The sequence below is a fragment of the Podospora pseudoanserina genome, chromosome 1 (genome assembly GCF_035222485.1).
Source record: "Podospora pseudoanserina strain CBS 124.78 chromosome 1, whole genome shotgun sequence".
NCBI lineage: Eukaryota > Fungi > Ascomycota > Sordariomycetes > Sordariales > Podosporaceae > Podospora > Podospora pseudoanserina.
Genome location: NC_085920.1, coordinates 4366575 through 4391737, shown reverse-complemented (window position 1 = coordinate 4391737; position 25163 = coordinate 4366575). Strand labels below are relative to the sequence as shown.

The following is a 25163-nucleotide window of genomic DNA, read 5'->3' as shown; positions in this document are numbered from 1 at the left end:
GGCCAGAACCAGGGTGAACCAACACCGGATGATATGCAAAATCGCATTGACAGGCTTGAGGGACTGGTGTTATCATTGATGCATGGCGGCGCAAACATTGAGATATCGCCGGCTTCAGTTGCAAACAGAAGCTCATCTGACCCTGCTTCCAATACCACACCCTCTACGGTAGAAAATAACTCTGCTACGTCCAAAGTCGATACGCACTTGGAGGATGCGATGCAGGATGAAGATGAAAGCGATATCGAAGATGTAGCCAAGTCGCTTGGCGTGCTGAAAGTTGACCCAACGAAAAGTAAACATATCTACCTCGGAGAAGAGCATTGGCACACCATTCTGCTCGATATCACCGAGGTCAAGAATTATTTCGCATCCCACAGGAAGGAGCTGGAAAACAGCTATGAGCAGGTCAAGCGTAGCAAGCCCTCCACGGCCATGGCTCCGCCCGCGCTGCTAATGGGGGCTATACCGGCGACTGAAGTTGAGCTTCGAGCTGAACTGCCACCCAAGTCGACCGTCTTGACGCTGTGTGGGAGATACTTCAATTCCATGGATAATGCTGTCAACATCATACACGCACCCACCTTTCACCAACAACTTCGAAATCATTGGCAGGACCCATCCAAGACGCCAATCATGTGGCTAGGGCTGCTCTACTCAATCTTGTGCTTGGCTATGCTTTCATACCACAAGGTCGGGGACGAGCCTCCAGAGTGGAGAGGGAGAGCGCTCGAGCTGGCCGACGAGTACCGACTGCGAACCGTGCAGTGCCTGATAGCGGGCGACTACACCAAGCCGGCCGAGTATACCGTCGAGACCATGATCCTCTATGCCTTTTGCGAGTATTCTTCCCGTTGGGATGCCGATCTGGGCCTGTGGCTGATCATATCGCTCGTCACGAGGGTGGCACTGCGCATGGGATACCACCGTGATGGTAAGTGGTTTCCCACAACCATCACGCCTTTCCAAGCCGTAAGTTGAGCCATTGAGAATGGTTTCTCCCTCAAATCATAGACTAACCGCCACGTGGAATGTAGGAGATGAGGCGAAGAACATGGGCCTTGGTCAGGACGACAGACATTTTCTTTTCACATCAAGTATCGCTTTCAAGCATGATCAATGACCATGACTGTGACACGGAGATGCCACACAACATCTTTGACGAAGAGTTTGGCCCAGATACAAAGGTACTACCTCCGTCCAGGCCGAGCTCCGAGCCCACACCCATCAGCTACATGATCGTCAAGATCCGCCTTTGTCTGGAGCTCGGCAATATCCTGCAGATAACTGGCCGAGTCAAGAACCAAGTTCATTACGACGAAATCCTTCGGCATGACTCCAAGTTGCGCGCCATCAAGGCAGAGCTTCCACCTCACCTGAAGTTGCAGCCACTCGAGGGCTCCCATGACCCGCTCACACTCATCATCGCGCGGTTCAACATCGATATCCTTCACCTGAAGATTATATGTCTTCTTCACAGAAAATATCTGCCTAGGGCAAGGCACAATCCCCGGTACGCTCACTCTCGTCGCAGCGCCATCGAGGCATCCCTCGAAACATTGCGGCATCTGGCGACCTTGCACAGAGAATCACAGCCCAACGGGCGCTTGCAGTCGATCAAGTGGTATGTCACTTCGGTGGCAACCAAAGATTTCTTGCTTCCCGCAATGCTCATTGCTCTGGATCTCCACTTTGATAACGAGGCGCAGCGGTCTGGGGAGCGGCAGAGCTCCCACAGTCTGTATTTTTGGACTCGCGAGCAGCGGGAGGAGATGATCCGTAGCCTCGAGCAGACGATAGAGATCTGGAAGGGGCTCGTTGACACCTCGATCGAGGCGGTCAAGGCCTCGAACGTGTTGGAGGTCATGCTGGCCAAGATCAAGAGTTTCGTTCGGCCAGACAGTGTGGGAGCAAGTCCGCCCGAAGCGGTGATGCGTAATGATTTTTTCGGGTCAGTCAACTCGGGGGTGTCGCAGCCGGAGCACTCGGCCGCCATGACGCTGGGAATGCTGTCAAGTGGAAACCCCCCGAGCGGCAACCTGTCCTCGGCGTTCGACACTGTCCAGAGTCCTGGGGGTGCCACTTATTCGGCTCTTGACCTGGGACTGAAATCAGACGCGGGGGCCGCCTCTGATTTTGCAAATGCCTCGTTGCTGGATGGAGTGCAGTCTCCGCTATCCATGTTCAATAGCATGGCACACAGTGGTATGGATTTTGGAAGCAACTTTGACTGGGTGAGCAGTCCCACCATCCTGTGCCAACACCGGCCCGACTCTTGCTTCTTTGCTGACGCAGTACACTACATGTAGGACTCGTTCGAAAACTACACCCAGACTGCCAACTTCGGTGGAGAAACGTACACCTTTTTCTCTGGTAACGCTGACACGTTGCAGCAACAACCAGACGGGTCTCTGTTTTATGGAAATCCGGACTGATATCACAACATCTAGTTGACGGAGAGCCGATGGCCTGTTTGAGACCGCTTGTCGAATACGTCATGGGAAGGTAGTTTGTTTGGGTTTCCTGGGCCAGGTGTGGGAATCAGTAGGTCAGAGGGGAAAAGCGTGGGTTGGTTCGAGGTCGCCTCTGGGTTGTATATCATAATACCCCTTCTCATCCTTCACTGTCATAACTACCACCGCCATCAGTGTGTGCTAGCTGCTCCAACGTTGGAGAAAAAAATGCAAAGAGCCGAGGCTGCCATGCCGAAGATTTGTTTCATCGCACGTTACACTGCCCCTCCCCGCATTTTATGTACGCTGACGACTTTCGTCATTGAAGGTGGTGTAGAGAAAAGGCATTGTCGGCAGCGCATTCGGGCCTTCTGCCGCTCCCTTGGAAGACGGATTCAGGGGTCGAGGCGGGGCCCCGGATCTCCAACATTTGTGGGGAATGCGTGCGGCTGCCGGCCTGGTACGGTATCTAGCCCTTTCGAGGCACATGGCTCCGAGTGCAGTGTCAATGGAAGGTCGAGATCAGGTCCGCGTCTAGTCATATGCCCAGTCTACGGTTGAACAAGTTTTGTATCTGGTCTCGTAACGGACCGAATTTGGGCGCGCCAATTGCTGGGCCATAGTTACATGCTTCTCTACACACCTCTGCGGTATGGTTGGTACGTTCACGGTACCATCATGATGGATATCTCTCTATCTGATTCTTGACACTCCACCTGGATTTGACACTTGTTAATAATCATCAAGGAAGTGCTTGCCATGGTGTCTCGAGGATGGTGTACTTAATAAGGGGGCTGGCTTGAAGTTCAGCTTCAGCTCCGTGGATATAACTCAACTCGGCGGTTCTCACACACCGATCAGTTTTTTCCCTTCCTCGCTCACCCACTCCTCCTCGACGGGCTCTCTTTCCATCGCCGCAGAAGTTCTCAGTGACAGCACCTCGCTGTTGTCACAATGTACACCCTGAACTTCGGCATGCGGTTCCTGGCCGCAGGGGCAGCGCTCTGTGGAGTGATGGGAGTCTCGGGACTTTCAGCGGCAGAGTGGCGCAAGCAGTCTATCTACCAGGTTGTCACTGATCGATTCGCCCGCACCGATCTTTCGACTACGGCACCATGCGATACCACTCACCAAGTGTACTGCGGCGGGACCTGGAGGGGACTCATCTCGAAGCTGGACTATATCCAAGGCATGGGCTTCACAGCTGTTTGGATCTCGCCTGTTGTCAAGCAGATTGATGGAAACTCAAGGGATGGGTAAGGACAACGCTTTGCTATGACCCACTATGAAAGTGGTTTCTTTGTTTTGGTTGAGGGCTGACAGATACGCGAATCTAGATCATCCTATCATGGGTACTGGGCCAAGGACATCTGGGCTCTGAACCCAGCGTTCGGCAACGAGGACGACCTGAAGGCTTTGTCCGCGGCGCTCCACGCGCGAGGAATGGTGCGTTTGTTGACTGGAGCCTCAGCTTCTGCTCTTCAGAAACCACCATAGTTGTTGGGTAGGGCTGGGTGGACAGAAGGGACATCCCTGCTAACCATATTGACGATTACGTAGTATCTTATGGTGGATATTGTCACCAACCACATGGCGCACATGGGCTGTGCTAACTGTGTTGACTATGGTGCTCTCAGCCCCTTTTCGTCGGTATGTACCTCTAGACTCTAGGCCTAACAAGATTTCAGTTGCTGATACCGTGTTCCGCAGTCTTCATACTATCACCCTCCCTGTTGGATCAATTACAACAGCCAAACTTCAGTCGAACAGTACGTACCGTTGTGTTTTGCGTGAGGTGCTCGCAGAATCTATGCAGAGCTAATATACGGCAAGATGCTGGCAAGGAAGCGACACCGTCAGTCTCCCAGATCTTCGGACTTCAGAGTAAGCACACACGAGAAAGCAACATCTGCCATGTGCTTTGTGTTGACTTGTTATAGCCCCAATGTGCGTCGGATTTGGAACGAGTGGATTTCTCACCTTGTTTCTACCTATTCCATGTACGAGCCCTCGACCTGTGCCATGAAGCGAAATGAAGAACTAACTCGATTTTGTTCAGTGATGGTCTACGAGTCGACAGTGCAAAGCATGTCGAGACATCGTTTTGGTCTGGATTCAATGCCGCGGCGGGCGTATACTTGACGGGTGAGGTGTACCACGGCGACGCTCTTTATGTCGCGCCATACCAAAACTACATGGATGGCGTCCTTGATTATCCTAGGTGAGTCGATGTCTCTTTTGCTGATCAAAGGACATTTCTGACCATACATCTCAGCTACTATTACATTCTCCGGGCTTTCCAGTCCACCAGCGGTAGCATCAGCGCGCTCGTGGCTGGTCTCGATACAATCAAGGGCGTTGCGAAGGATCTCAGTCTTTGGGGCTCGTTCCTAGAGAATCACGACGTAGAGCGCTTCGCTTCCTTTACAAAGGATATGGCGCTGGCAAAGAATGTGAGGCATCTCCAACCCGATCTTTCGAAGCAAGCGCTAACACTGGTCTTTTGTTAGGGAATCGCTGTCACGATGCTGAAGGATGGTACGTATTAGTCCACCCATCGCTTGAATTGTTCGGAGTGGTTCACTAACAACCCACAGGTATCCCCATCATCTACCAGGGACAAGAGCAACACTATGCCGGCACAGGAACCCCCAACAATCGCGAGGCTGTCTGGTATTCGGGCTACTCGACCAGCTCGGAACTCTACCAATGGATCACCAAGCTTAACCAGATTCGGTCGCACGCCATCTCGCAAGACTCGAAATACCTCACTTATAACGCCCACACCATCTACTCAGACAGCCGCACCATTGTTCTTCGAAAGGGGTTCACAGGAGCTCAGATTATCGGTGTTTACACCAACGCCGGCTCCTCCTCGTCGGTGCCTGTTACCCTGGTCTCTTCGGCCACTGGCTTCACCCCCAACCAGGCCTTGATTGATGTCATGAGCTGCACCCCTTACAGCACAGATGGAGGTGGTGGTATCACCGTCACGCTCAATGGCGGTGTTTCAAGGGTGCTCTACCCAGCCTCTCGCCTCGCCGGAAGTGGCATCTGCCCTTCCCTGACTGGCCCGCCGACCGCGACATCAACGACCGCTGCCCCAACTGCCACCCCGACAGGTATGCTCCTCTTGAATCTACCGGTGAGGCAGAGAGCTTACGTGAATTCACTCAGCCAATCCCAGCTGCTCCTTAGCCACGGTCGATATCACTTTCAACCACCTCGTGCCCACGTCTTTCGGCGACTCAGTCAAGGTGTATGTCATAACCCCCACCCACTCTTTCTGTTCCTTTTCACCGCAACCATATTAACAAGTCTTTTCCCACCCAACAGCACTGGAAATGTGGCCGCTCTCGGCAACTGGAACCCAACCAACGGCGTTGCGCTCAACGCATCGCAGTACACCAACAACAACCCTCTCTGGACCGGGACTCTGAAGCTTGCCCCTGGGACCAACATCCAATACAAGTTTGTCAAGGTCAGCAGCTCAGGTGCGGCGTCTTGGGAGTCGGACCCCAACCGATCTTACACTGTCCCCTGTGCGGCGGCATCGGTGGGGAGCTCATGGAAATGAGCTACGATCAACAATCCACCGTGATGTTGACGATGAATAGAAAAATGACTTCGCGTTCGTTTGCCTAGTGTCCCCGAGCCTTTTGGCCATTTCGCTGTGACCTTGTGGGAGTGTGCGTGAATGTCATGTCAGCAGTGACGGAACTGTCAGGGAGAAGAGTTGAGAGATGTGATTGCTGCATTTGCACTTGGAGTAAATTGGTGATGGAAGACTATTTAATGCAGGGTCTGGATTGAACGAGTTTGGGTGAAAGGGGGCGGTTGTGGATCCGGGAAGACCAGACGTCCAGCTCGAAATCAACACCACCCAACTTCTGGGACACTTCGAGATCACCTGCTTAATGCGAGATGGCTAGCAGTGCTGTTCTACATCACCCGTGATTACAGCACTTTTCGTGCTCCATCATCTCAGTCATGCCAATACTATCGGGGTATTCCCAAAGTTGGGTATTCATATATATATATGCATTGATTGAGACCAATAAAGAAACAATGTCATCCATCAAACTTGAGCCTCGTGTTGTGATATGAGGTAGCAAGCTAGGCCGCCGGAAACCGAGGATCATACTCCTCTAGGTATGCTGAACTATTGACCGTAACTCCTCCGTCCGTCCTCCGTCTCCCTTCTGGTGTCATGCTGAATCTTCTAGCCATATTCATCTCTGAAGCCGATCCTGCAGGCCGAGCGGCCGATGCGTACCCGGCCTCATACCCACCACCTTCAGCAAAGCGGTCAACTGGCTCACGATGAGGAACTATTCGCCCTTCAAACACGTAGCGTGTCTGGGGCTCACGCCGAACCGGTCGTTCAATATAATATGAACGCTCTCCCTCGATAACGTGTACGATTTCAACAATCTCATCAGCCGGGTTAATCGGTCTGCGCGGCCCGTCGCGGTATCTCGGATAGTCAGACTCCTCCCTCAACAGCCTCAGCCCACTGCCTCGCTCCGGCTCCGCGGGTAAGACAGAAGAGGGCCGATCATACCGGGTGTAGTATCTCTCCTCAGGCGCGGCGTACCCGGAAGGTCTGATTGCGTCCGAAGTTTTTGGGTAGCGGTGATCAGGCCGTTCGACTTCTATTCTTGAATGATAAGAGGACTGCTGTTCCACCCGCTTATCAACTGAGATCCTCTGCCGAGTGGATAGCTCGAAATAGCGATGCTGATCTTCATCCCCACTCTGCCTGGCATGGGGCTGCGCGGCGTTATGAAGAGTTTCCCCAGCTGCGGGAGCAGTCCCATTCTTGTGATACACGGGCCCACGCGGCGCCTGGGTGAGATGTGACTCTAAAGCCGCTAAAAGGTCGGTAGCATCTTTGCCCACCGTGGTGCGATCCTGGCCTGACGAGCCTCCAAAAGAAGTAATCGATACTGGAGCTCTGTCCACTCTGTTCGACGAGGAAGTGTCAGGATTATCGCTGGTGCTTCTGCGCCGGGTACTGGACTCATCCCTTCTAAACTGCCTCCCGGCCCTGCGCCCACCAGAAGGATTCCCGTCTTGGTTTCTCTTGCGCTTGTTCTTGCCAGATGCTTTCTTTCCATTTTGAAGCCCGTTTTGGCGTCGGTTGGCAGGTCGAGATCCCTGTGAGGCGTGCCCGCCACCCTCACTGGGATGCCCCGAGGCTTTTTCAGACGCTGCAGTAGGGGTTGTGATAGCTGGAACATCATTGGAGAGATTTCCGGAATGACTATAAGACGGGGCCGTGTTACCATATGCACCAGCCGACGAGACCTGTGGTGACTTGGTCCGCAAGGCACTGTGGACTTCCTGGGCGGCCGGATACACAGAAGAGGAACTTGCTGGCTGTCCGTAATAAACATCGGCAGGCACAAGCTTCGGACCCTGCTGTTCAAAGATCCCTGGCAAAGCTTCGACTATCAGTCGCTTTTGCACCTCTGACATTGCAGAGTGAAGATTCGATATCGGGGCTAGCTCCGGTAAGAACACCATGTCCAACGTCCAATCCATAGGAGGCGCATGCGCACTCTGCAAAGGCTTGACGTGCTTGGATTGGAAGTGATTTGTTAGCTGGGGCAACGAGAAGCTCTTTCTGCCTTGCTCTACCGTGGCAGCGTTACCAAGTCCAAGATGACAAGCCTTGCAGATCAGGTCGTTCACGTTTCGAACAGGACGCATGTCTTTGTTGTTCGAGAGCCCCTCGATAAAAATCGCGAGCGCGGGCGGTTCGTAAAATTTAGAGTGGAATCTCTTGACCAAATGATGAATTGTCACAAAGACGCGTACACTGCCAGGAAGTCCTCGTATGTTGCCCAATTCTTGCCAGACCTCCCGCGAATTCCGGGCTATATCCTCAAGTTTTGCTCTGTGCATATCGGGGTGTGGTGTTGCCGAAGGAAGGTAAGGATGGGCGACTGGATATGGTGGGTAACCATGGTCGTAAGGGTTGCCTTGGGGAGGCTGTTGCGGGTAATGATGAGATGGATCGGTAGCTGAAGCAGGGCCTGGGGGGTATTGACCCACAGGCGGCTGGTAAGGCGGGTATGGATCAGATGGCGCTGGGTAAGACTGGTGGTGCTCATATCCAGGCTGAGACGGATAGGAAGGCACGATCTGATGTGGCTGTAAGGGGTACGGCGGCGGCGGCGGCGGCGGTGGCGGCTGATAAGGGTCATTGTAGGCTGAATTTCCATACCCATATGGGCCCGGTGGGTATGTTGGCAAATGATTAGGTGCAAGTGGTGCTGGAGGGTAGCTGTGGCCGACTGGGAACGATGAAGGACCGGTGGCGGGGAAAACAGGTTGGGTGGGCGCAAAGAAAGAATGATGGCGAACCTGTCGGATCTCTGCCGCAAATGGAGGATGTTCCGGCCATTCTGCTCTCCAGTAGACAACGATGTTGCCCGAACTGAGAGCGCTTGTGTGCTTTGCGGCGAAATGTTGTATAACACCTTCAAACCCGAATGTCTTGGTGATCCCCTCGCAGCCATTGCAATAAAACAGTTCCTTGTGGTAGCGTTCTGTGATGGGCTTGATTTTCGTATCGAAAATCCATTTCATATTCTCCAACGTGAGCTTCTGCGTGAAGGGACCCTCTGGAGGATCAACGGGCGGTGTTTGACCGGCAGACCTTGCAGCATCGACATCCTTGGCAATTTCAGCGTAGAATCGTTTACGCACGTAGCCAAGTGCCTCAACCGCAAACCTGGCACATGTTTCCTTGGTGACCTTGCCATTGTTCCACCCGTCTCTGATTATCTCATCTGCGTAACCGGCGATGCGTTCTCGAAGAGGCCCTTGTTGATCTTCCCAAGCCTTGTCGATCAGATCCCGGGCTTCTTTTGTGCTAGCAAGAGTCGTTTCAAAATGAGAGTCTTGCTTGGCCTGAATGGCGGCTGCGTTCTCTCGTTCTCGCTGTTCAGCGTCAGCTCGTTGAGCCAAGAGCCGCGGCTTGAGGACTTCCCAGGCTTTATCGTCAAAAGGAGGATGAGGAATCTGCATAGCTGCTTGGAATGATGGGATGTGCCGGAGTACGTTTGGGCCCAAGGGGGGCTCAAGAAACAGCGCACGTCGCTCAATCTCGGCTCTCCGCGCTGCCTTGAGCTCAGCAACCTCAGCCGCGGTGCGTTCATGACGGATATGAGGAAACTGCTGGCGGGTGGCAGCCGATGATGGTTGATTTGGCAGCATCGAAGATGAAGAATCAGAAGATGGCGCGTGCGTCGTGGAGGCAGGCAGAGTGCTCACAACGTCTTTCACGTAGCCAGGGTAAAGCTGCGAGCACATTTTTGCAAGCCCACCGAGACTTTCCCATTTCTCCCACTTCAAGACTTCTTGTCGGATGCCGCTACCGCGCGCTGGAAGTCCCTTCAACCATTCTGTCACCGTCCCCGGGCCCATTTCTCTGACCTCTAGAAGTTCACGTTCCAGTGCTTGAACCTCGGAGGAAAGGAACCGTTTGGTGACCTGTGTTTCGACAGGAAGCTGACCTTGTTCAAAAGTAGTAGCCGGGAGGACCTGAAGGTCGCTTGTGAGGTACACGAAAGAGAGCGCGGGTACAACTGAGGAAGGGATAGTGGGTGAGAGATCTAAATCGAGTTCCTGTTTTCCGGTGTCAAACTGAAGGTTCTCCCAGAGAAGAGGCGCGGAATGATCGTACCTTGATGGTGTGCTTCAAGAGACACGCTGCACACATACAAGTCTCAAATGGCCAGATGGTAGCTACCCCGTTTTCTCCGGGACCTCGAAGATGAGGATCAAGCATGGTAGTCTGTTTCCGCGGATCCAGTTTTCCACAGTAATGACACCTATGAGAGCAAGCAAGCCGCCACATCTCGAGTTCTGTCTTGGAGCGCAATGGGGAGGGCATATAAGGCCAAAAGAGCCGTCTGGAAACCTGCCAGATACTGTTGGCCTTGATTTGTGCAACAGCACCGCTGCTGCTAGAAGCGGGAGCGCCTTTGCTAACCTTCGAACTTGGGTCAAGATATAGGTTGAAGAGTTTGTTGACAGACAACAAGTTACCCAATGACCTTGGCGGACAGAAGGTAAATATCCGATGCCAAATCTCTGGGGGAAGAGCAGACCGATCCACCGGTATGGGCACCGCAACAGATTTCCTTTCGGCGCAGTCATTGTCCACCTTGACCTTCTTGTTCGTCTCTTGAGATGAAACTTCCGTAGATGCATCCGACTTTGCTTCGAGCCCAGATGACTTGCGTTTCCTTGTCAACACGGGCGCCTCAGCGTTTGGGAGCTCCGGGCCTCGAGAAGCCATTGGATGGCCAGCTCCATGTAAACCATCCGAGGCCATTTGAGAAACGAGAAGAACAACGTCGCACCAAATTGGTGGCGACAGAAAGGAGAATGGAAACACTTGTCCGGTGCTGCAGAGTGGGGAGGGGGGGGCGGTGGGGTAGGGAGAAATAGGATGATGGAGTGAAGGAGGAGTTGGTAGACTGACAACGACGTTCAAGAAGATGGCGTCGTTGCCTGTATAAGGCGGACGGCTCCTATGCAGAGGATAGGAGCCCACCACGGGCAACCAGAAAAACTCGGCTACCAGTGCAGTTGATCTGTTGGTGAGCCCAGCATCTTGAGCGTCGCTAGACGGGCGGAGCTGGCTGTGATTAATAGGCAGGCAGGAAAGAGCCAGAAATGTCCCAAGTCAAACCGCGTAACGAGGGCACCAGGTGCGGAAAGATGGAGCGTGTCTGGTGGGAGAGAAAAGAACAGACGGACGGGCGGACGGGAGTCAGCAGAGCCGAGGGCTGGTGAGCGTTGGTCAGAGACGTGGTGATGGTGTTGCGGTGAGTGAGTGAGTGAGTGCAGTGGATGAGATGGTTGACAGCCTTGCCAAAGCCGAAAATGTTCAAGTATGGATTGAATTGGATGGAAGGGATGGATGGAAGCTGCCGAGTGGGAGTGGGTCTGGAACGCGTCGGGTCCAAAGTTCCAACAAAGGACTGGGTGCGTGCACCCATTTATTAGATAAGCTTTTTCGTCCCGCATACACGTCACATGTGAGAGAGGCTGCCATGTTTAAACACCGTTGAGAAGTAGTACTTTTGATCGGCCCCTATGTACACATGATGGCGGAGAGGCAATAGCTAAAATGGCCTAGTTCACCCCCTTCCATCTCAACTCTACACAAAACCATGACTAATTTTCGCTTGACCACCCGAATCGAGTTAGTTGCCTTGTGTACTGGGTTTTTGTGGGGGAGAAAGAACCCGTCTAGAAGAATTCATGCAAAATCGAAAGACCCAAACCCGCTCACTTCCATCGTATAGACATCCATCCACTTGCCCAACTAGCCACCCTTTCCCCCCTTGACCCCCGAGTATACTGGGACTATACGACTTCGCCGATGATCTTGGCCGCCTCGCGGTAGGTCTGGAGCAGCTTCTCGCACTTCTCACGCTCCTTCTTGACGGCATCATCCTCGTATAGGAGCTCTTCGAACATCGACTCCTTGTACAGCTCGCTCACCAGTCGGTTCTGAACCACGTCCTTGCAGTGGTTAACGAGCAAGTGCATGATGGCTTTGGGCACCTGGTCCGCAATGCTCTCACGAACAATGTTAAAATAGGAGCTGATTAGCGCCCGAATAAGCTCCGCTTCCATAGCTTCGCGGTCCGTCATGGCTGGATCGCTGCTACTATCGGCCTGCAATGATTGAGTCAGGGCACAGCTACAGGATAGCTTATGGGGCAACAGGTTTAGACAACTTACAGTTTCGGTGGTCTTGGACGTAAAGTCGAGATTATCGTCACTTCTGAGCGGCATCATGGGAGATCGCATCGGCTTCTCTTCTTGCCGCCTCATGCTCTGGCTAAAGGTAGGCTCCGACATTTGGTTGATATGGCGGCCCATTTGTGAGTGAGGAGGTGGTGCTCCCGGCACAATGGCGCCATCCTTACCAAAGAAGTAGTTAAGGAACGAATCTTTCGCGTTGCCTAACCCTTGTCCGTTCAACCGGGCAGGAGAGTCCGAGCGACCTCCGTTAAGCGCAGCAGCAAGACCGCCTGATGCAGATTCGCGTACCGCAGGTGAAAGGCTACGGACGTTCTTGGCAGCCGACTTTCGTATCGCGACGGATTCTTTTTCTGGCGTCCCCTTGTCCTCCTCCTCCTCAGCGGGAGTGTCCGCGCCGTTGGCGCCGAGCTCCTTTAGCCGCCTCCGTTCTCTTCTCTCCCGCTCTTCTTGAATCAGGCGCTTTCTCTCCCGCTCTTGCTTGTTGCTAACAACGTGACTCATGGCCGCGGCGGCGCCAAGGAAGTTGGGGTGGTTCGTGTTGATGTACGCTCGCTGAATGGAAATCAGAGACTCTACATATGTCGATGCCGGGCCGAGCCTCTCCCGGAGAAGGTCAGACACAACCTCAATCAGTTTAGCTTGAAGCCTGGGGAAGCGGGAAAGCTCGTTGGATCCACATGTGTGGCAGATCTTGATGAGCTCCTCGTAAACGAGCTCAACGCATCGTTGACTTGGGGATTCGAGAAGCTTGATCTGCGGCTTCACAAGCAGGTCAAAGGCCATTTCAGGGACAAACAGGCTGGGCCGAGGGCCGGTAGAGTTGCGGATCGCCGTCCGAATGTCGTGCGCAGAAAGATTCGACGTGGGGTCAATCGATTCCAGTGAGCTTCCAAACACCGAGTTAAATATGTAATAGATACGGGCGCCACCACAGAGCTCCTTGGTCGAAATTTCGGTAGAAGTACCATCAATGGAGGATATGAACGATGTCGCAAAGCGTGTCATCTGGGTCAAGATGAGCGAGCCTCGATGCTCTTTGCCGCTGAAATGCATGTCTCCATAACTGGCGAGCTCCTGTTGAGTCTGTCCCATAAGAGTGTTGAGGCGAGCCTTGATGTCGGGAAGCCTGTCGCGGATGTGTGCCATGAGGGTCGTGTTAAGAGTTTTGGCCAGAAATTGGGTGCCGCAGCGGGTCGCAATGTTCCGATATGCGGGATGGTGCCTGAAAAATTCCATCTCTGACTTCAATGCCTCCTCCATAGGCTTGTTACCTTGGATGTCTTGCTGCGACCGATTGACGACTCCGATCCAGCCCAGCTTCAAAGGATACACACGGCCGGAAAGAATATCAAGCGCATTTGTGCCGTGGTCCATCAAATCGACCTTGGTAAGAACGCCAATCGTTCTCCTCCCGAGGGCGTCGACATGCCTTGCAAGCTTTAGAGCCTCCGAGTTGACAATGTCAACGTTTGCTGGGGACACGGCCAAAATAATGCTGTTTGGCTTAGCAATGTACTCTGAGATGAGGTTTCGAGTCTGCTTCTCAATGTCGGTAGGTTGATCGCCGATGGGAACCTAGAGTGTAGCAGTTAGGACACGCGACAGAGCAAGGTCATGAGCACGGTTACCGACCTTTGTCAGTCCTGGCAAGTCAACGAGCGTGAGGTTCAGGACGTGAGGAGAGTAGATTTTCAGGTTGATGGGCTGGCGGTTGATGCCCTTGTTGCTTCCTGCAACTCTCGCCGTCTCATTTTCAATTTCCCGCTTCACATCCCCAAAGTCGGTAAACCTCCGGTTGGGAATATGGTGGAACTCTGCCCACTCATTCCGGAGAGCTTGGTTGGGATTCCGGTAGCTAGCGGCAAGGGGGTCCTCGGCCTCATCCTCGCTGGGGACGTTGATCAGCTGCAGAATCAGGGGCCTGCGGGTCACAATGCCACTGCCTCTGGGAAGGAAGTCTCGCCCAACGATGTTTTCGAGCACAGAGGATTTTCCCGCAGATTGTGAGCCGACGACAACCTACGGCGAGGAGAATACAGTTAGCATTGTCCACCTCTAGAAAGGCCTGGACCAGGACATACAATCTGGGGCAGATCGAGAGAGTCATTTCCAATGGTGTTGAAGACCAGGTCCTGCAACTTGTTCACAGTCGCCAACAGGTCGTCGCCGAGAGCGGCCATGATAGCGATTTTCTGTGCAGGGCCACAAGAAACTTGAAGTGGTGATCTAGGAGAGATGGCTAGGTCGGTTGGGCGGGCCAGTGAAGGACCGGGAGCTGCGCTACTGGTAGCAGGGCGAGCGAGAAAAGCGAGCGAGGATCCAGTCGAGGTGGTGGGTGGTGGTGGTGTGTGTGGTGGGTTGAGCAGGTGGGACGCAATGCTCGCACTGCTGGCTGAAGGGCAAATCGTCAGTCGTTGATGAGGGGAAAGAAAGGGAGCAGCGGACGCCTGGTCGCGGCTCTTGGGAGAAAAAAGACTGACAAGGAGAGAGGAAGGGGGGTTTGTTTCGCCTGGCCGTTAGCAGCTCGAGAGAGACGAGGGATGCCCTCTGTTCATGCCCAAGGTGCGGGTGGATGCCAAAAATCTACTCCGTAGCTGCGGATTAAATTGGGGCGATTTGGGACTTGGCCGTTCAAGTGGGTAGCCACAAAAAAGTTGGAGGTTGAAGTGCTTGTGCGAAGTGGTGCACATTACCGATACGGACAAGCGCGTCGTCACAGGCTGACCCACCGCGAACAAGGTGCGCTGGCCTTGGCGAAGAACAGTGAGGAAAACAAGACTTTGGGCTTTTCCGGCCGCCGGCCGGTAATGCCTGAGGCTACACTTGCTACCTCACCTGCTACCTCGAGTGTGAGTGTGGCTGGGTTCGTAGATGTGGCTGCCAGTACCTAACTTTAGGTAATCCCGCAGTCGGACCGGCACCCAGTTGAGTTACCAGGTTCGATCAGCCGGCAACAGACATTTCATGAACTATAGGTAGTGTAAATAACCAACCATCTCAACCAGAATAACAATTCGATAGCAGGCTTTTCTGTACGCAGCTGCCTCGAACAACCTCTCAGACACTTGCCTTTCACCAGTCACTATGAGTACCTTCGGAAGCCCTGGGGCTCTCCCAAATACCAAGCCCTCTCCGTGAGTAGCACTGTTTTGTAATTTTACATTCGACACTGACATTACGCCCCTGTCACAAGACCACAGAGAGGGAGTTTTCCCCTTGATCATGACGGTATGTCTAGTCCAACTTCATGACCGATCGATGGTTTGCCATATGTCTTACTCATGGCCGCTCGTACTTGTAGGAGAGTGCAAAGATGTCATGATGAGTTACCTAAGTTGTATCAAGAAGGTTAAAGGCGTCAACCAGGACGAATGCCGGCAACTGGCCAAGTCATATCTTGGGTGTCGGATGGACCAGTTCGTCACTCCTCAACCGCCAAAGATGCGATGGCAGTACTTGATTTGGGAAGCTGACGGTTCTGGACTTGTAGTAATTTGATGGCAAAAGACGACTTCAAAAACTTGGGGTTTAAGGAGGATAAAACTCCCAGCCAGGCTGGGGCCAACACCAACGGCGTCAAGGGCGAGCTTCAGTGGTGATTTTGTTATGACATGTGCATGACCCCACCATGCCATGCGGCCGTTTTCGACAGGGGCTAGTTTGCGGGGTCTGGGGACGTCCACATGGTTGCTCTGGGCTGTAAGTCGACTTACGCATCTTGTTCGTCGATGCTCGACTGGTACCGGTCCCTCTTTTCGACACCCAAATACCTCGGCTTGATCGTGGGATATGATCGGCCAACAGGCGCTGGCGCTCACATTCAGTATTACCTGTCCGGGAGTTTGTCTCCCATATACACCATCACCACTCTGAAATACTTAGAAACCCTTTATCCCCCCAAAAATGCGTGTTGTTCAGCCTATCCGATATGGGCCCCGATTCGTCGTGCCGCGGCAGCAAGCCCTGCGCCGAAACTTTGGAACAACAGTGAGACTGCAGAGCTATGCCGACACTCTTCCCAATCTCCGTATAGGAGCACACACCCGTGTCATGTTCCAAGGCTTCACGGGCAAGCAGGCAACAGCAAATGCCAAAGACTCGATCGCTTGGGGGACCAACATTGTTGGAGGCGTGAGGCCCGGCCGGACCGGAGAACATTTCGGGCTTCCGGTGCTCCCCACGGTTCAGTCAGTCTGTGTGCTCTGCCTGTGTTCTCACCCAAGTCCCTGCTAACCTAGCCGATAGGCCATGAAAGAACTCAAACCAGATGCAACAGCGATCTATGTAGCAGCTCATCAGGCCCCAGGTGCTATCGAGGAGGCCATTGAAGCCGAGGTTCCTTTGATCGTGGCAGTAGCAGAGCATATTCCTCTGCACGACATGCTTCGAGTAAGCAAGCCGCCACTGCTGAAAATCCCAAAACCAATATTCTGACATTCAAAGATTCATTCTATCTTAAAGACTCAATCCAAGTCTCGCCTGGTCGGTCCAAACTCCCCAGGGATCATCTCCGCCGTGGGAAAGTGTCGAATCGGTGTGCATATGGCCCATATCAACATCCACACTTACTGTACTGAGAACTAACGTCACATTGTCCCAGGATTCCAGCCCTTGCCTTGCTTCTCGCCAGGGAAAATTGGAATCATTGCTAAATCAGGTACGCTGAGCTATGAAACTGTGGCGTCAACCACGAGAGCTGGTCTTGGGCAGAGCCTTTGTATAGGCGTGGGCGGTGACATTGTTCCCGGTACAGACCTGAGGGAGGCTTTGACTGTCTTAGAAAATGACAGTGATACGGAGGCTATTGCTCTAATCGGGGAAATCGGCGGTTTGGGTGAGCTGGATGCTGCCGAATGGTATTATTCCGACTTGTTTTTCCAATCCTTCATTTCTATTCCGTGTTCGTGTGCTGACAATGACCTCGCTGGATAGGATCCGAGACTATCATTCTCGCACACAAAGTCCGAAGTAAGTTTATTATGGCCGTTACACAGGTTGTGTCAGCTAACAGCTCAACCATAGGCCAATAGTCGGACTTATCGCTGGGATTCACGAGCCACGCGGTCGTATCATGGGTCACGCCGGAGCTTTCACTATCGCTGGGGAACCCGATGCGAAGGAGAAGATAGAAGCGCTGGTGTCTGTTGGTGTGACAATGGTGACACACCCAGGTCAGTTTGGTGAAGCTTTCAAGGAAAGATTGGGAGGGTCTACACACGGGGTGAACTCCCTAGCTGGTCGCGGCAAATTGGGAAACCAGCGTAGACAGATCCACACGGCTGTCCGTAGACCTCAAACGAGGACTCGGTTTCTAGCAAAACCGTGCACACAGCAACGGCGCCATTTGACATTGTCCGAGGACGACTGTATGGATCTGCTGCGCGAAGCAGGCCTTAACTGCGGCCATTACTCGGGGTTAGGCACTAGGCGCTTCTTAGCCATCGGGGTCGATCGTTCGACCAGATCACCATGTATTCTTGCGGCTCCTACCGTGGATGACGATCAAATCGAGAAGATGGTAAAACGTTACCCCTTCGACTATCGCCACGGTCCAGACGAGCTTGCCATTGAGCGTGTTGCCAGTCACCTGCACATCAGTCTCAAGGAAAGTGCCCATGAATCTCTCCGCCGTCTTGTCCACAGACTATCAGACATATTTTACGAAAAGGAGGCATATCTGATGGAGACAGAGATTGTGGAACGTCTTGGTGAGATCAAGGTGGTTGGTGCTCGCTTCGGCTTTGACGACGCAGCCTATCGAAGCTGCGGACGGCAGACCGAGTTGCAGAAATTGAGAAACACAGCCGTGGAGGATGCCTCTGAGCTCGAGGCGGAAAAGAGTGGCATTATATACATCAAATTGGAGGGCAACGGGACCATCGGAACCTTGGTCAATGGCGCAGGGCTCGCCATGAACACGGTCGATGCCCTGGGGGGCCACGCAACTAATTTTCTCGATACTGGCGGGAAAGCAACTAGCGAGACGGTCAAGCACGGCTTCGAGGTTATCTTGAAAGATCCAAGGGTCCGGGTGATATTTGTGAATATTTTTGGCGGGCTGACTTTGGGGGACATGATCGCCAACGGCATCATAATGGCTTTCAAGGAGCTCTCGCCACGCGTGCCCGTCGTGGTACGGATTCGAGGGACCAACGAGAAGGAGGGACAGAAACTCATCGAGGAAAGTGGCCTCCCGCTTTACGCGTTTGACGATTTCGAGGCGGCTAAGGCGAAGGCGATAGAGCTATCAAGTGCTTAGAAGGTGAAGATGAAGATGAAGGGAAGAAAAGCCAGCTGTGTGGGACAGCTTCTCATTTGTTGGGTGGTGTAATAGTTTTGTAGCTGGGGGTACACATTGTGGACAAGATGATAGAGATTTCAAGTTAGATCGACACATTCCAAGGCATCCAATAGGTTTGTCAGAAGACATTGACAACTTTTAACATCGACGGATCACCTCGGAAGGCCTATAAGTAGCATCGCAGGGCCCGTTGGTTGTATTCGCAGACCTCCCAACTATTATTCTGAAGCTATTTTGTACTCGTTGCTTGCTATACATGCCTGAAAACAAACATATTCATGATGTACGAACGTGGACGCCCGTTTTCAGATGCTTTTGCCCCCGACTGGACAGCATTGGGCGCCTCGATCGCCAGCGGATCATCCATTGTTCCCAAAATCTGCATTTGTTGAAGTTTCCAACTCCTCAGAAGCCAGACTATGAAAGAACGCGTGCGATTAGAATGTATTGTGACAATGCAAACAGGTTTGAAGCAAAAGGGAACGTACTGGACACGAAAGAGGCAATATACATGACCCCCGTGAAAATCTGGACATTCAGGTATCCATCAACGCCAGATGTTCTCAGCATCAGACCAATCACTTCGGCGCTGTTCAGCGATTTGCGTCAATAACTGTGGGGCAGAAATGCATGGCCAAGTGGATGGAAGCTTACAAGGTGGCTGGAAGAACAAGAACAAGCCAATAAATTGAAAGAGCAGCAGGTAGTAGTGAGAGACCGACCACCTCAGCTCCAACGGGAGCCACACAAGGCCAGATGATGCCGGCAAACGCCCCGAACAGGGCGTATATGATCAACCCTGGGTACGACTTCCCGGCGAAGACCCACAAGAAGAAAGCAACCACGCCGGCGGTGAGCGTCCCAAGGCCAGCGACGTTGAGTCTCCCAACATGGTCACTGGCGAGTCCAATGAGAGGTCTTCCAATGCCTTGCGATACTGCCAGCCCCAAATGAATCAGCATCTTGTATGTATGCACAGTTGTTTGAGCAAGAGAAGAGAAGTGGCCCACTTACAGTTGAAGATAGCGGCAGCCAGGGAACCCTGGCTGGCACTGAAGCCAACTTGTTGAGCATAGTCCGTGATGGAAAATACAACAATGACATAACTCATGAGAGAAAAGAAGCCCCAACCCAAGAATAGCCAATATTCAGGTAGTTTGAAGAGATCCAGATGGAAGGGCACATGCTTCGCCCCGACCGCCTTGTTGCGATCACGGAGGATCAAGCTGCACCCACCGTTGACCACAAACGCCACAATGGCGAGGATTCTGAAAGCCCATGGCAGCCCCAGGTTGGTTATCATGGCATTGGTTGCCAAGGAGTATGTGAGGCCACCAAATCCAGAGCCAGATGTCGCCACAGCGTTGGCAAAGGAACGTCGCTTAACAAACCACTGGGGCACTACACCGACTGTTGCTGTAAAACAAAACCCCAAACCAACTCCAAAACACACTCCTTGGCTTAGGATTAGGTGATATATGTGAGTCGAGAAGGAGGCTCCCACAAATGAGATGCTTAATGAGAGTTAGCATGGTGGCATTGCTGGATATCAGAGTGATCCGACTCACGCTTCGAACACAACCCCTATCCGAAACGTAGATATGGTTCCAAACCTCCCTATACACCATGTCACCAGTGGAGAGACGAGCAGCGCTGAAAAGAGTGACAGGTGTCAGTCAAAAGCAACCTTGGTAAGCGAGCTGCTGTGTGGATGGACTCACAGATCGAGATTGAGAGACCGCCAACAAAAGCAAAGGCAAGCGGTGAAGAGCCAGCGATATCTCGAGAGCGCAAGTAATAGGCAAGAAACACGGCGTATGATGAGTTTAGGCCCCATGTATGAGCGTTGACCAAGGCGACTGAGAAGACAACCATCCTAGAGAATACGAAGTCAGATTGGCAGGGAGACTGATAGTAGAGTGCTAGCAAACTAACCAGCCATATCCACCTTCCTTGAATTCTTTCACTTCGGAAGAGTCACTTTCCCCTGTTATCTCTTCCTTTCCAGATCTCGTGGTTCCCTCAACATCGACCAGCCCAGTCTCAGGGGCTGACGTGCCCGGCAACCTGCCTGGGACAGGCGAACTTGGGATCATTGCGAAGGCTTGGGAAAGGGTTTAAAAGGCGAGCGAGAAAAAAACCAAGAGATTATTGGAAACGCATCCAGTTCATGGCAATTAATAATCGCTAGAAGTTGTGATGATCGCTAGAAGTTGTGGATAGTTCAAAGACAGTACCAGCAACAAAACTAAATCAATAAGAAGACGAAACTAGGAGAGACCCCTCATGCCCGATCAACAACAGACCGGGTAAGATATCCGCAAGGCCTGTCACCGGCCTAGGATGGGAATAAGGATGACAAACTGCGGAAAAAAAAAGATATCACCATACCGACTCGATACGTCTTAGTCAATAATATATGGGAGAATGCCTGGGACTCGGCCGAGGACGGGCACCCTGTTACCTGCTCTCCACCTGACAAAGGTCGATGGATTTGATCCTGGACGGTCCCAACCCGCCTCGGCAAAGCGGATCTCTTCAATGACACCCACATCCACCAGGGCGGTCAGTCTGGACTTTGCCACGGCAAGAGATGCCAAGCCTGGTAGAGCTAACGTCAGAAGAGAAGCTTCATGTATGTACACTAGACTGGCGGTTCCGATGAGGTATTCAAGGTAGAGAGTGTCATCAGTGCGGATTGGGCAGAAGCTGGGCTCCAAGAAACAAAGCTACTGAAGAATCCAGATTCCAACACCACCTCAGTCGGGAATAAGTGGTGCGGGGAGGCGGGAGAGCCCGGTTGTCGGTGCTTGCTTGCCAACATGCAGTAGCACCAGCATGTGCTCTCTTACATCTCTGCAACCGTGGACTGCTGTTGGGCAATGACAGATGTGTCCACTGCAGGCCAAGTCGGCCACTTCTGTCTGGCGCCCTGAAGCCATTCGCATCATATTTTCTTGACAGCAGGCAAAGGCTTCTAGGCAATCCCTGTTTCGCGTGGTTTTTGTTTCTAAACTTTCAGCCGCCAATCGCCAACCTTGAACCAGGTACGTACTGGCTGCACGCACTCTTGGTCGCGGCATCTTCCAGGTTCTAGCGCTTGCCGAAAGTGGATGGTCGCCTGGGGAACCCCCGTTGTTTGTCACATTGCGTGGTCCAATGGCAGGGCCGAAATCTCGGTGCATCTCTGTTGTTCACAGCTCCAGTCTGCAACTCTAGGTGCTTCGACCAGCCCTTTTCTCGCCCTTTTCCGCCCTCCCCCGTTCTTTACTCACCTCCAATCCGTCGACATCCCTGGCTCACCGGCGCACCCGCCGCCCTGCCTAGCAACCTCGTTGAAACACCACCGCTGTATATGATAAACAACCAGCTATTATAGTCCCGAGCATAAATTCACCTGACGTCTTGATGCCTGCCCTCTCCACCTGCTTTCCGAGACCATCTACACTACACTGGACACAGCACCACAGCTACAGCTACTACGATCACAATAGTTTTATCCTTACCTCGACGACAACACCCCGAAACGAACCCCTACAGCCCCAGGAGGAGGACTGATGTTTGCACACAATAAGCCCAGGGAACGGGGCTCTCCCCGGAAAGTGACGCCGCCGTCACCTTCGTACATGTCGAACGAGCAATTCGGTATGTGCGCATGCAATCTGGCGACTGCCGCCGCAACTGATGCTGATGAAATATGTAGCCGCGTACCTGGCAGACCTGCGCAACAACCGCATCAACCGGCCCGGCGGTGCTCGTCCTCTTCCCACCTCCCCCACAAAGCAACGAGATGTAGCCGGGCTACCCCCTAGTGGCCCGTCCATGGGAGCCATGCCAGCTTCCGAAACATCATCACTTCGCCACCATCATCACAACGACAGCCAGCAGCAAGGGTCCCCCTTAGAAGTCAGCGGGATAGGGCCCTCCGCAAGTCTTCCGTCCATGTCCGCCAGTATATCATCAAGATTTTCAGCGGGAACCCGGGGGAGAGACTATTACCCGAACCGCCCGGTCCAGCCGTTGAAGCCGTCAGACGTCGTACCAAGTGCAACCTATATCGAACGGGGTCAGAGATGGATGGAAAAGGAGGAGGCGTTTTCGCTGCGGCAGGCTATGGAGGATATGACAGTCAAAAATGAGGAAGTAAAGGAAGATGGTGCGCCGGTTGCCGAGGATGAGGATGAAAAGCGGCTTTACAACGCTGCTCTCGACGAGGCTGCCGAGCTGGTATGGCAGCACCAGAATCCTGGCAAAGTGCCTCAGCCAGGCACCCCTTATCGATACAAATCCCACCTTCGCAAGGACAGCTATGCGCACGCACGTACGGCGAGCGTGGGCATGTATGGCAATGATGTTGCTCCAACTGGACTGGCGAGAAATTCTACTTCTACGTCAGTTTCCGGCAGCTCGAGCGAAGGTGAAGATGGGCCTGCGTCTATCAGAAGTCGTTCGTCTTTCACCTCGGCTCATCCGGTCGACAGTGGGCGAGGAAGTCTCGATTCGTTGCGGGGGGGTTCAGCTGAGGCTCGGAATGCAAAGACATACAACGGAGTCGCGGCTCCCGCAGGGCCTCGGCCAGCGGGGCGCCGTCGAAGCAGCCTCAAGAGAAACATCAGTGGCGAAGTCCAAAAGCCTTTTTCTGGTGATCAGATCTGGGAAGAACCCGACAGCCAGGAAGCTGAGCGTGCTGAAGATCCGTTCCCACAAGATGGGAAAGCTCAGGCCCTGCAGTCAAAACCAAGGAACCCGTTAAACCGTGTGCAGTTTGCTCCCGAGGCACAATCGGTTGCGGTCACGTCTCCACCGTCCCCCCAAAAGCGCATCAATAGATTTGAGATTCATCGCAACCCTCCAACCCAATCGAGGAATCCTGCTTATACCACAAACTCGCGCCCACAAGCTCCTGTGGTGCGTGAGGACGTGCCTCGAAAGCACGGTATCGAGGTTCGGAGCGACGAGATTCGGCAGGCCACCACTATGAAGCTCAAAGACCGTAGTCCAGCGCTACCCACGCCATCTGCCGTCAGTGACGTTCCGGGGCGACCAATCGTAAGCTTTGATAAGAATTGGAAGCCCCATGAGGAGGCTACTGACGATAAGTCAGACTCGACGAGGTCCGGACGAGGCATCGAAGCCCAGCATCCCGTGTGCCTCGTCCCCGGCCGGATCCTCTCCAAGCAGTCCAAAGAAGCCCAGCAGCAAGCGCCGCCGATCCCTTCTATTTCTGTTTCGGATGATTCTCCGACCCCATCGCCGCCTACGCGCCGCTCGCCGTTCCGCCGCCCACAACCAGCGCCGCCCACTATTCAAGTAGATGGGCCTGCTGTTCCCTCGATTTCGGTGTCGGACACCTCCTCGCCCGCTGCCCCGCCAGTTCCGTCCATCGTAATCGCGCCTGACGATGCCGATGACGGTCCGAGTATCCCCGTGATCGTGACCCCGGACGACAGCGCGAGTACGAATAATAGTGGCGGCTCGCGGCGGCCACTCCCCACTCCTCAACCAGGAGCGCCTCGTGTCAGGCAGGCTGCAGCCCGTCCTAGAGGACACTGGACTCCTGACCCTAGGCCCGTGGGCAGCAGGGCGACGGCTCGCTGCCACGAGTGCGGCCACTTCATCGAGGGCCGCTTCGTCTCACTGGCAGGTAACTCAGAGCGATTCCACCCGCAGTGCTTCACCTGCTTTTCCTGCGGGACCTCCCTCGAGGCACTGGAGATTTCTCCCGAGCCAGATCACTATCGTGCCCAGCGCCTCGAGCGCATCTCTCGCCGCGCTGCTGGCGAGATACTCCCCGAAAAGCCGGGCGAGACGGAAGCAGAGGACGGCGACGAACGCTTGCGCTTCTTCTGCCACCTCGACTGGCACGAATTGTTTGCACCAAGGTGCAAGCACTGCAAAACGCCCATCATGGGTGAACATGTTGTGGCGCTTGGCTCACACTGGCATTTTGGTCACTTTTTCTGCGCCGAGTGCGGTGATCCGTTTGAAAAGGGCATGACGCATATCGAAAAGGACGGCTATGCGTGGTGTGTCTCTTGCCAGACGAAGCGCACAGAGCGGAGGGCGCCCAAGTGCCGCGCCTGTAGGAAGGCTGTCATCGGACAATACATTCGGGCGCTGGGCGGCGAGTGGCATGACGAGTGCTTCCGCTGCGCTTCCTGCCACGGCGGGTTTGACGACGGCCAGATTTTCCCCCAGGAGGGGCGTGGAGCGCCGGGCGAGACGGTTGTTCTGTGTACCAGGTGCATGGAGGCTGAGCTCAAGGCTTGAGGATTGATTGCATCCATGGGTGTGAGAGGTGCCCTTTTATGGTTACATGATGATCATGGCCGATGAATCGTGTTTTTGCTGTTGTGTTGCATGGCGTACTTGAATACAGTGAGCGGGTCAAGCATCTATCTGTCTATTTTTGTCTTGGAATGGGGCTTGGGGTTTTAACGGAGGAAGGCATAATAAATCAAAGTCTGTACCTAGATCTGGCGTTAATGACTTTGCAAAATCGCTAACATGAATTCTTTCTCACCTTTAACATTCAGGAGGAGCAAGGCGATTGTTGTACTGCACAAGCAGAACTTCGCAGTCACAAAATCAGCAGCAAAAAGATCAGAATTATT

The 25163-nt window shown here is 53.4% G+C and overlaps 8 protein-coding genes across 8 annotated transcripts; 5 read left to right on the top strand and 3 right to left on the bottom strand.

Moving 5' to 3' along the window:
• Positions 1-33: 33 nt before the first annotated feature.
• QC764_0014840 (uncharacterized protein) lies at positions 34-2309 on the top strand (the record flags this gene model as incomplete). Its single annotated transcript, XM_062939955.1, has 2 exons — positions 34-972; positions 1038-2309. The coding sequence occupies 2 exons, from the start codon at positions 34-36 to the stop codon at positions 2307-2309; spliced, it is 2211 nt and encodes a 736-aa protein (XP_062805485.1).
• A 1098-nt stretch (positions 2310-3407) lies between these two features.
• QC764_112690 (uncharacterized protein) lies at positions 3408-6529 on the top strand (the record flags this gene model as incomplete). The annotated part of the gene is made up of 12 exons (XM_062942526.1): positions 3408-3709; positions 3791-3899; positions 4014-4103; positions 4164-4222; positions 4287-4337; positions 4394-4453; positions 4513-4674; positions 4729-4906; positions 4964-4991; positions 5051-5575; positions 5631-5712; positions 5790-6529. 12 exons carry the CDS (start codon positions 3408-3410, stop codon positions 6028-6030), a joined length of 1887 nt encoding a protein of 628 aa, XP_062805484.1. The 3' UTR covers positions 6031-6529.
• A 40-nt stretch (positions 6530-6569) lies between these two features.
• On the bottom strand, positions 6570-10803 carry QC764_112680 (uncharacterized protein; the record flags this gene model as incomplete). Its single annotated transcript, XM_062942525.1, has 2 exons — positions 6570-10091; positions 10150-10803. The coding sequence occupies 2 exons, from the start codon at positions 10801-10803 to the stop codon at positions 6570-6572; spliced, it is 4176 nt and encodes a 1391-aa protein (XP_062805483.1).
• A 1040-nt stretch (positions 10804-11843) lies between these two features.
• DNM1 (Dynamin-related GTPase protein) lies at positions 11844-15086 on the bottom strand (the record flags this gene model as incomplete). Its single annotated transcript, XM_062942524.1, has 4 exons — positions 14330-15086; positions 13881-14267; positions 12225-13823; positions 11844-12158 (listed from the first exon to the last, which is right to left on the bottom strand). The coding sequence occupies exons 1-4, from the start codon at positions 14426-14428 to the stop codon at positions 11844-11846; spliced, it is 2400 nt and encodes a 799-aa protein (XP_062805482.1). The 5' UTR covers positions 14429-15086.
• Positions 15079-15847, top strand: COX19 (Cytochrome c oxidase assembly protein cox19; the record flags this gene model as incomplete). Its single annotated transcript, XM_062942523.1, has 4 exons — positions 15079-15382; positions 15442-15476; positions 15550-15664; positions 15739-15847. The coding sequence occupies exons 1-4, from the start codon at positions 15333-15335 to the stop codon at positions 15845-15847; spliced, it is 309 nt and encodes a 102-aa protein (XP_062805481.1). The 5' UTR covers positions 15079-15332.
• A 304-nt stretch (positions 15848-16151) lies between these two features.
• Positions 16152-18775, top strand: QC764_112650 (uncharacterized protein; the record flags this gene model as incomplete). Its single annotated transcript, XM_062942522.1, has 6 exons — positions 16152-16439; positions 16494-16637; positions 16692-16782; positions 16849-17104; positions 17181-17216; positions 17271-18775. 6 exons carry the CDS (start codon positions 16152-16154, stop codon positions 18505-18507), a joined length of 2052 nt encoding a protein of 683 aa, XP_062805480.1. The 3' UTR covers positions 18508-18775.
• QC764_112640 (uncharacterized protein) lies at positions 18664-22128 on the bottom strand. Its single transcript, XM_062942521.1, is given in 8 exon segments — positions 18664-18966; positions 19038-19138; positions 19204-19486; positions 19564-20063; positions 20118-20202; positions 20271-20425; positions 20485-20736; positions 20756-22128. 7 exon segments carry the CDS (start codon positions 20643-20645, stop codon positions 18800-18802), a joined length of 1452 nt encoding a protein of 483 aa, XP_062805479.1. The 5' UTR covers positions 20646-20736; positions 20756-22128; the 3' UTR covers positions 18664-18799.
• Positions 21433-25161, top strand: QC764_112630 (uncharacterized protein). Its single transcript, XM_062942520.1, has 2 exons — positions 21433-22194; positions 22253-25161. Exons 1-2 carry the CDS (start codon positions 22107-22109, stop codon positions 24817-24819), a joined length of 2655 nt encoding a protein of 884 aa, XP_062805478.1. The 5' UTR covers positions 21433-22106; the 3' UTR covers positions 24820-25161.
• The last annotated feature ends 2 nt before the right edge of the window (positions 25162-25163 follow it).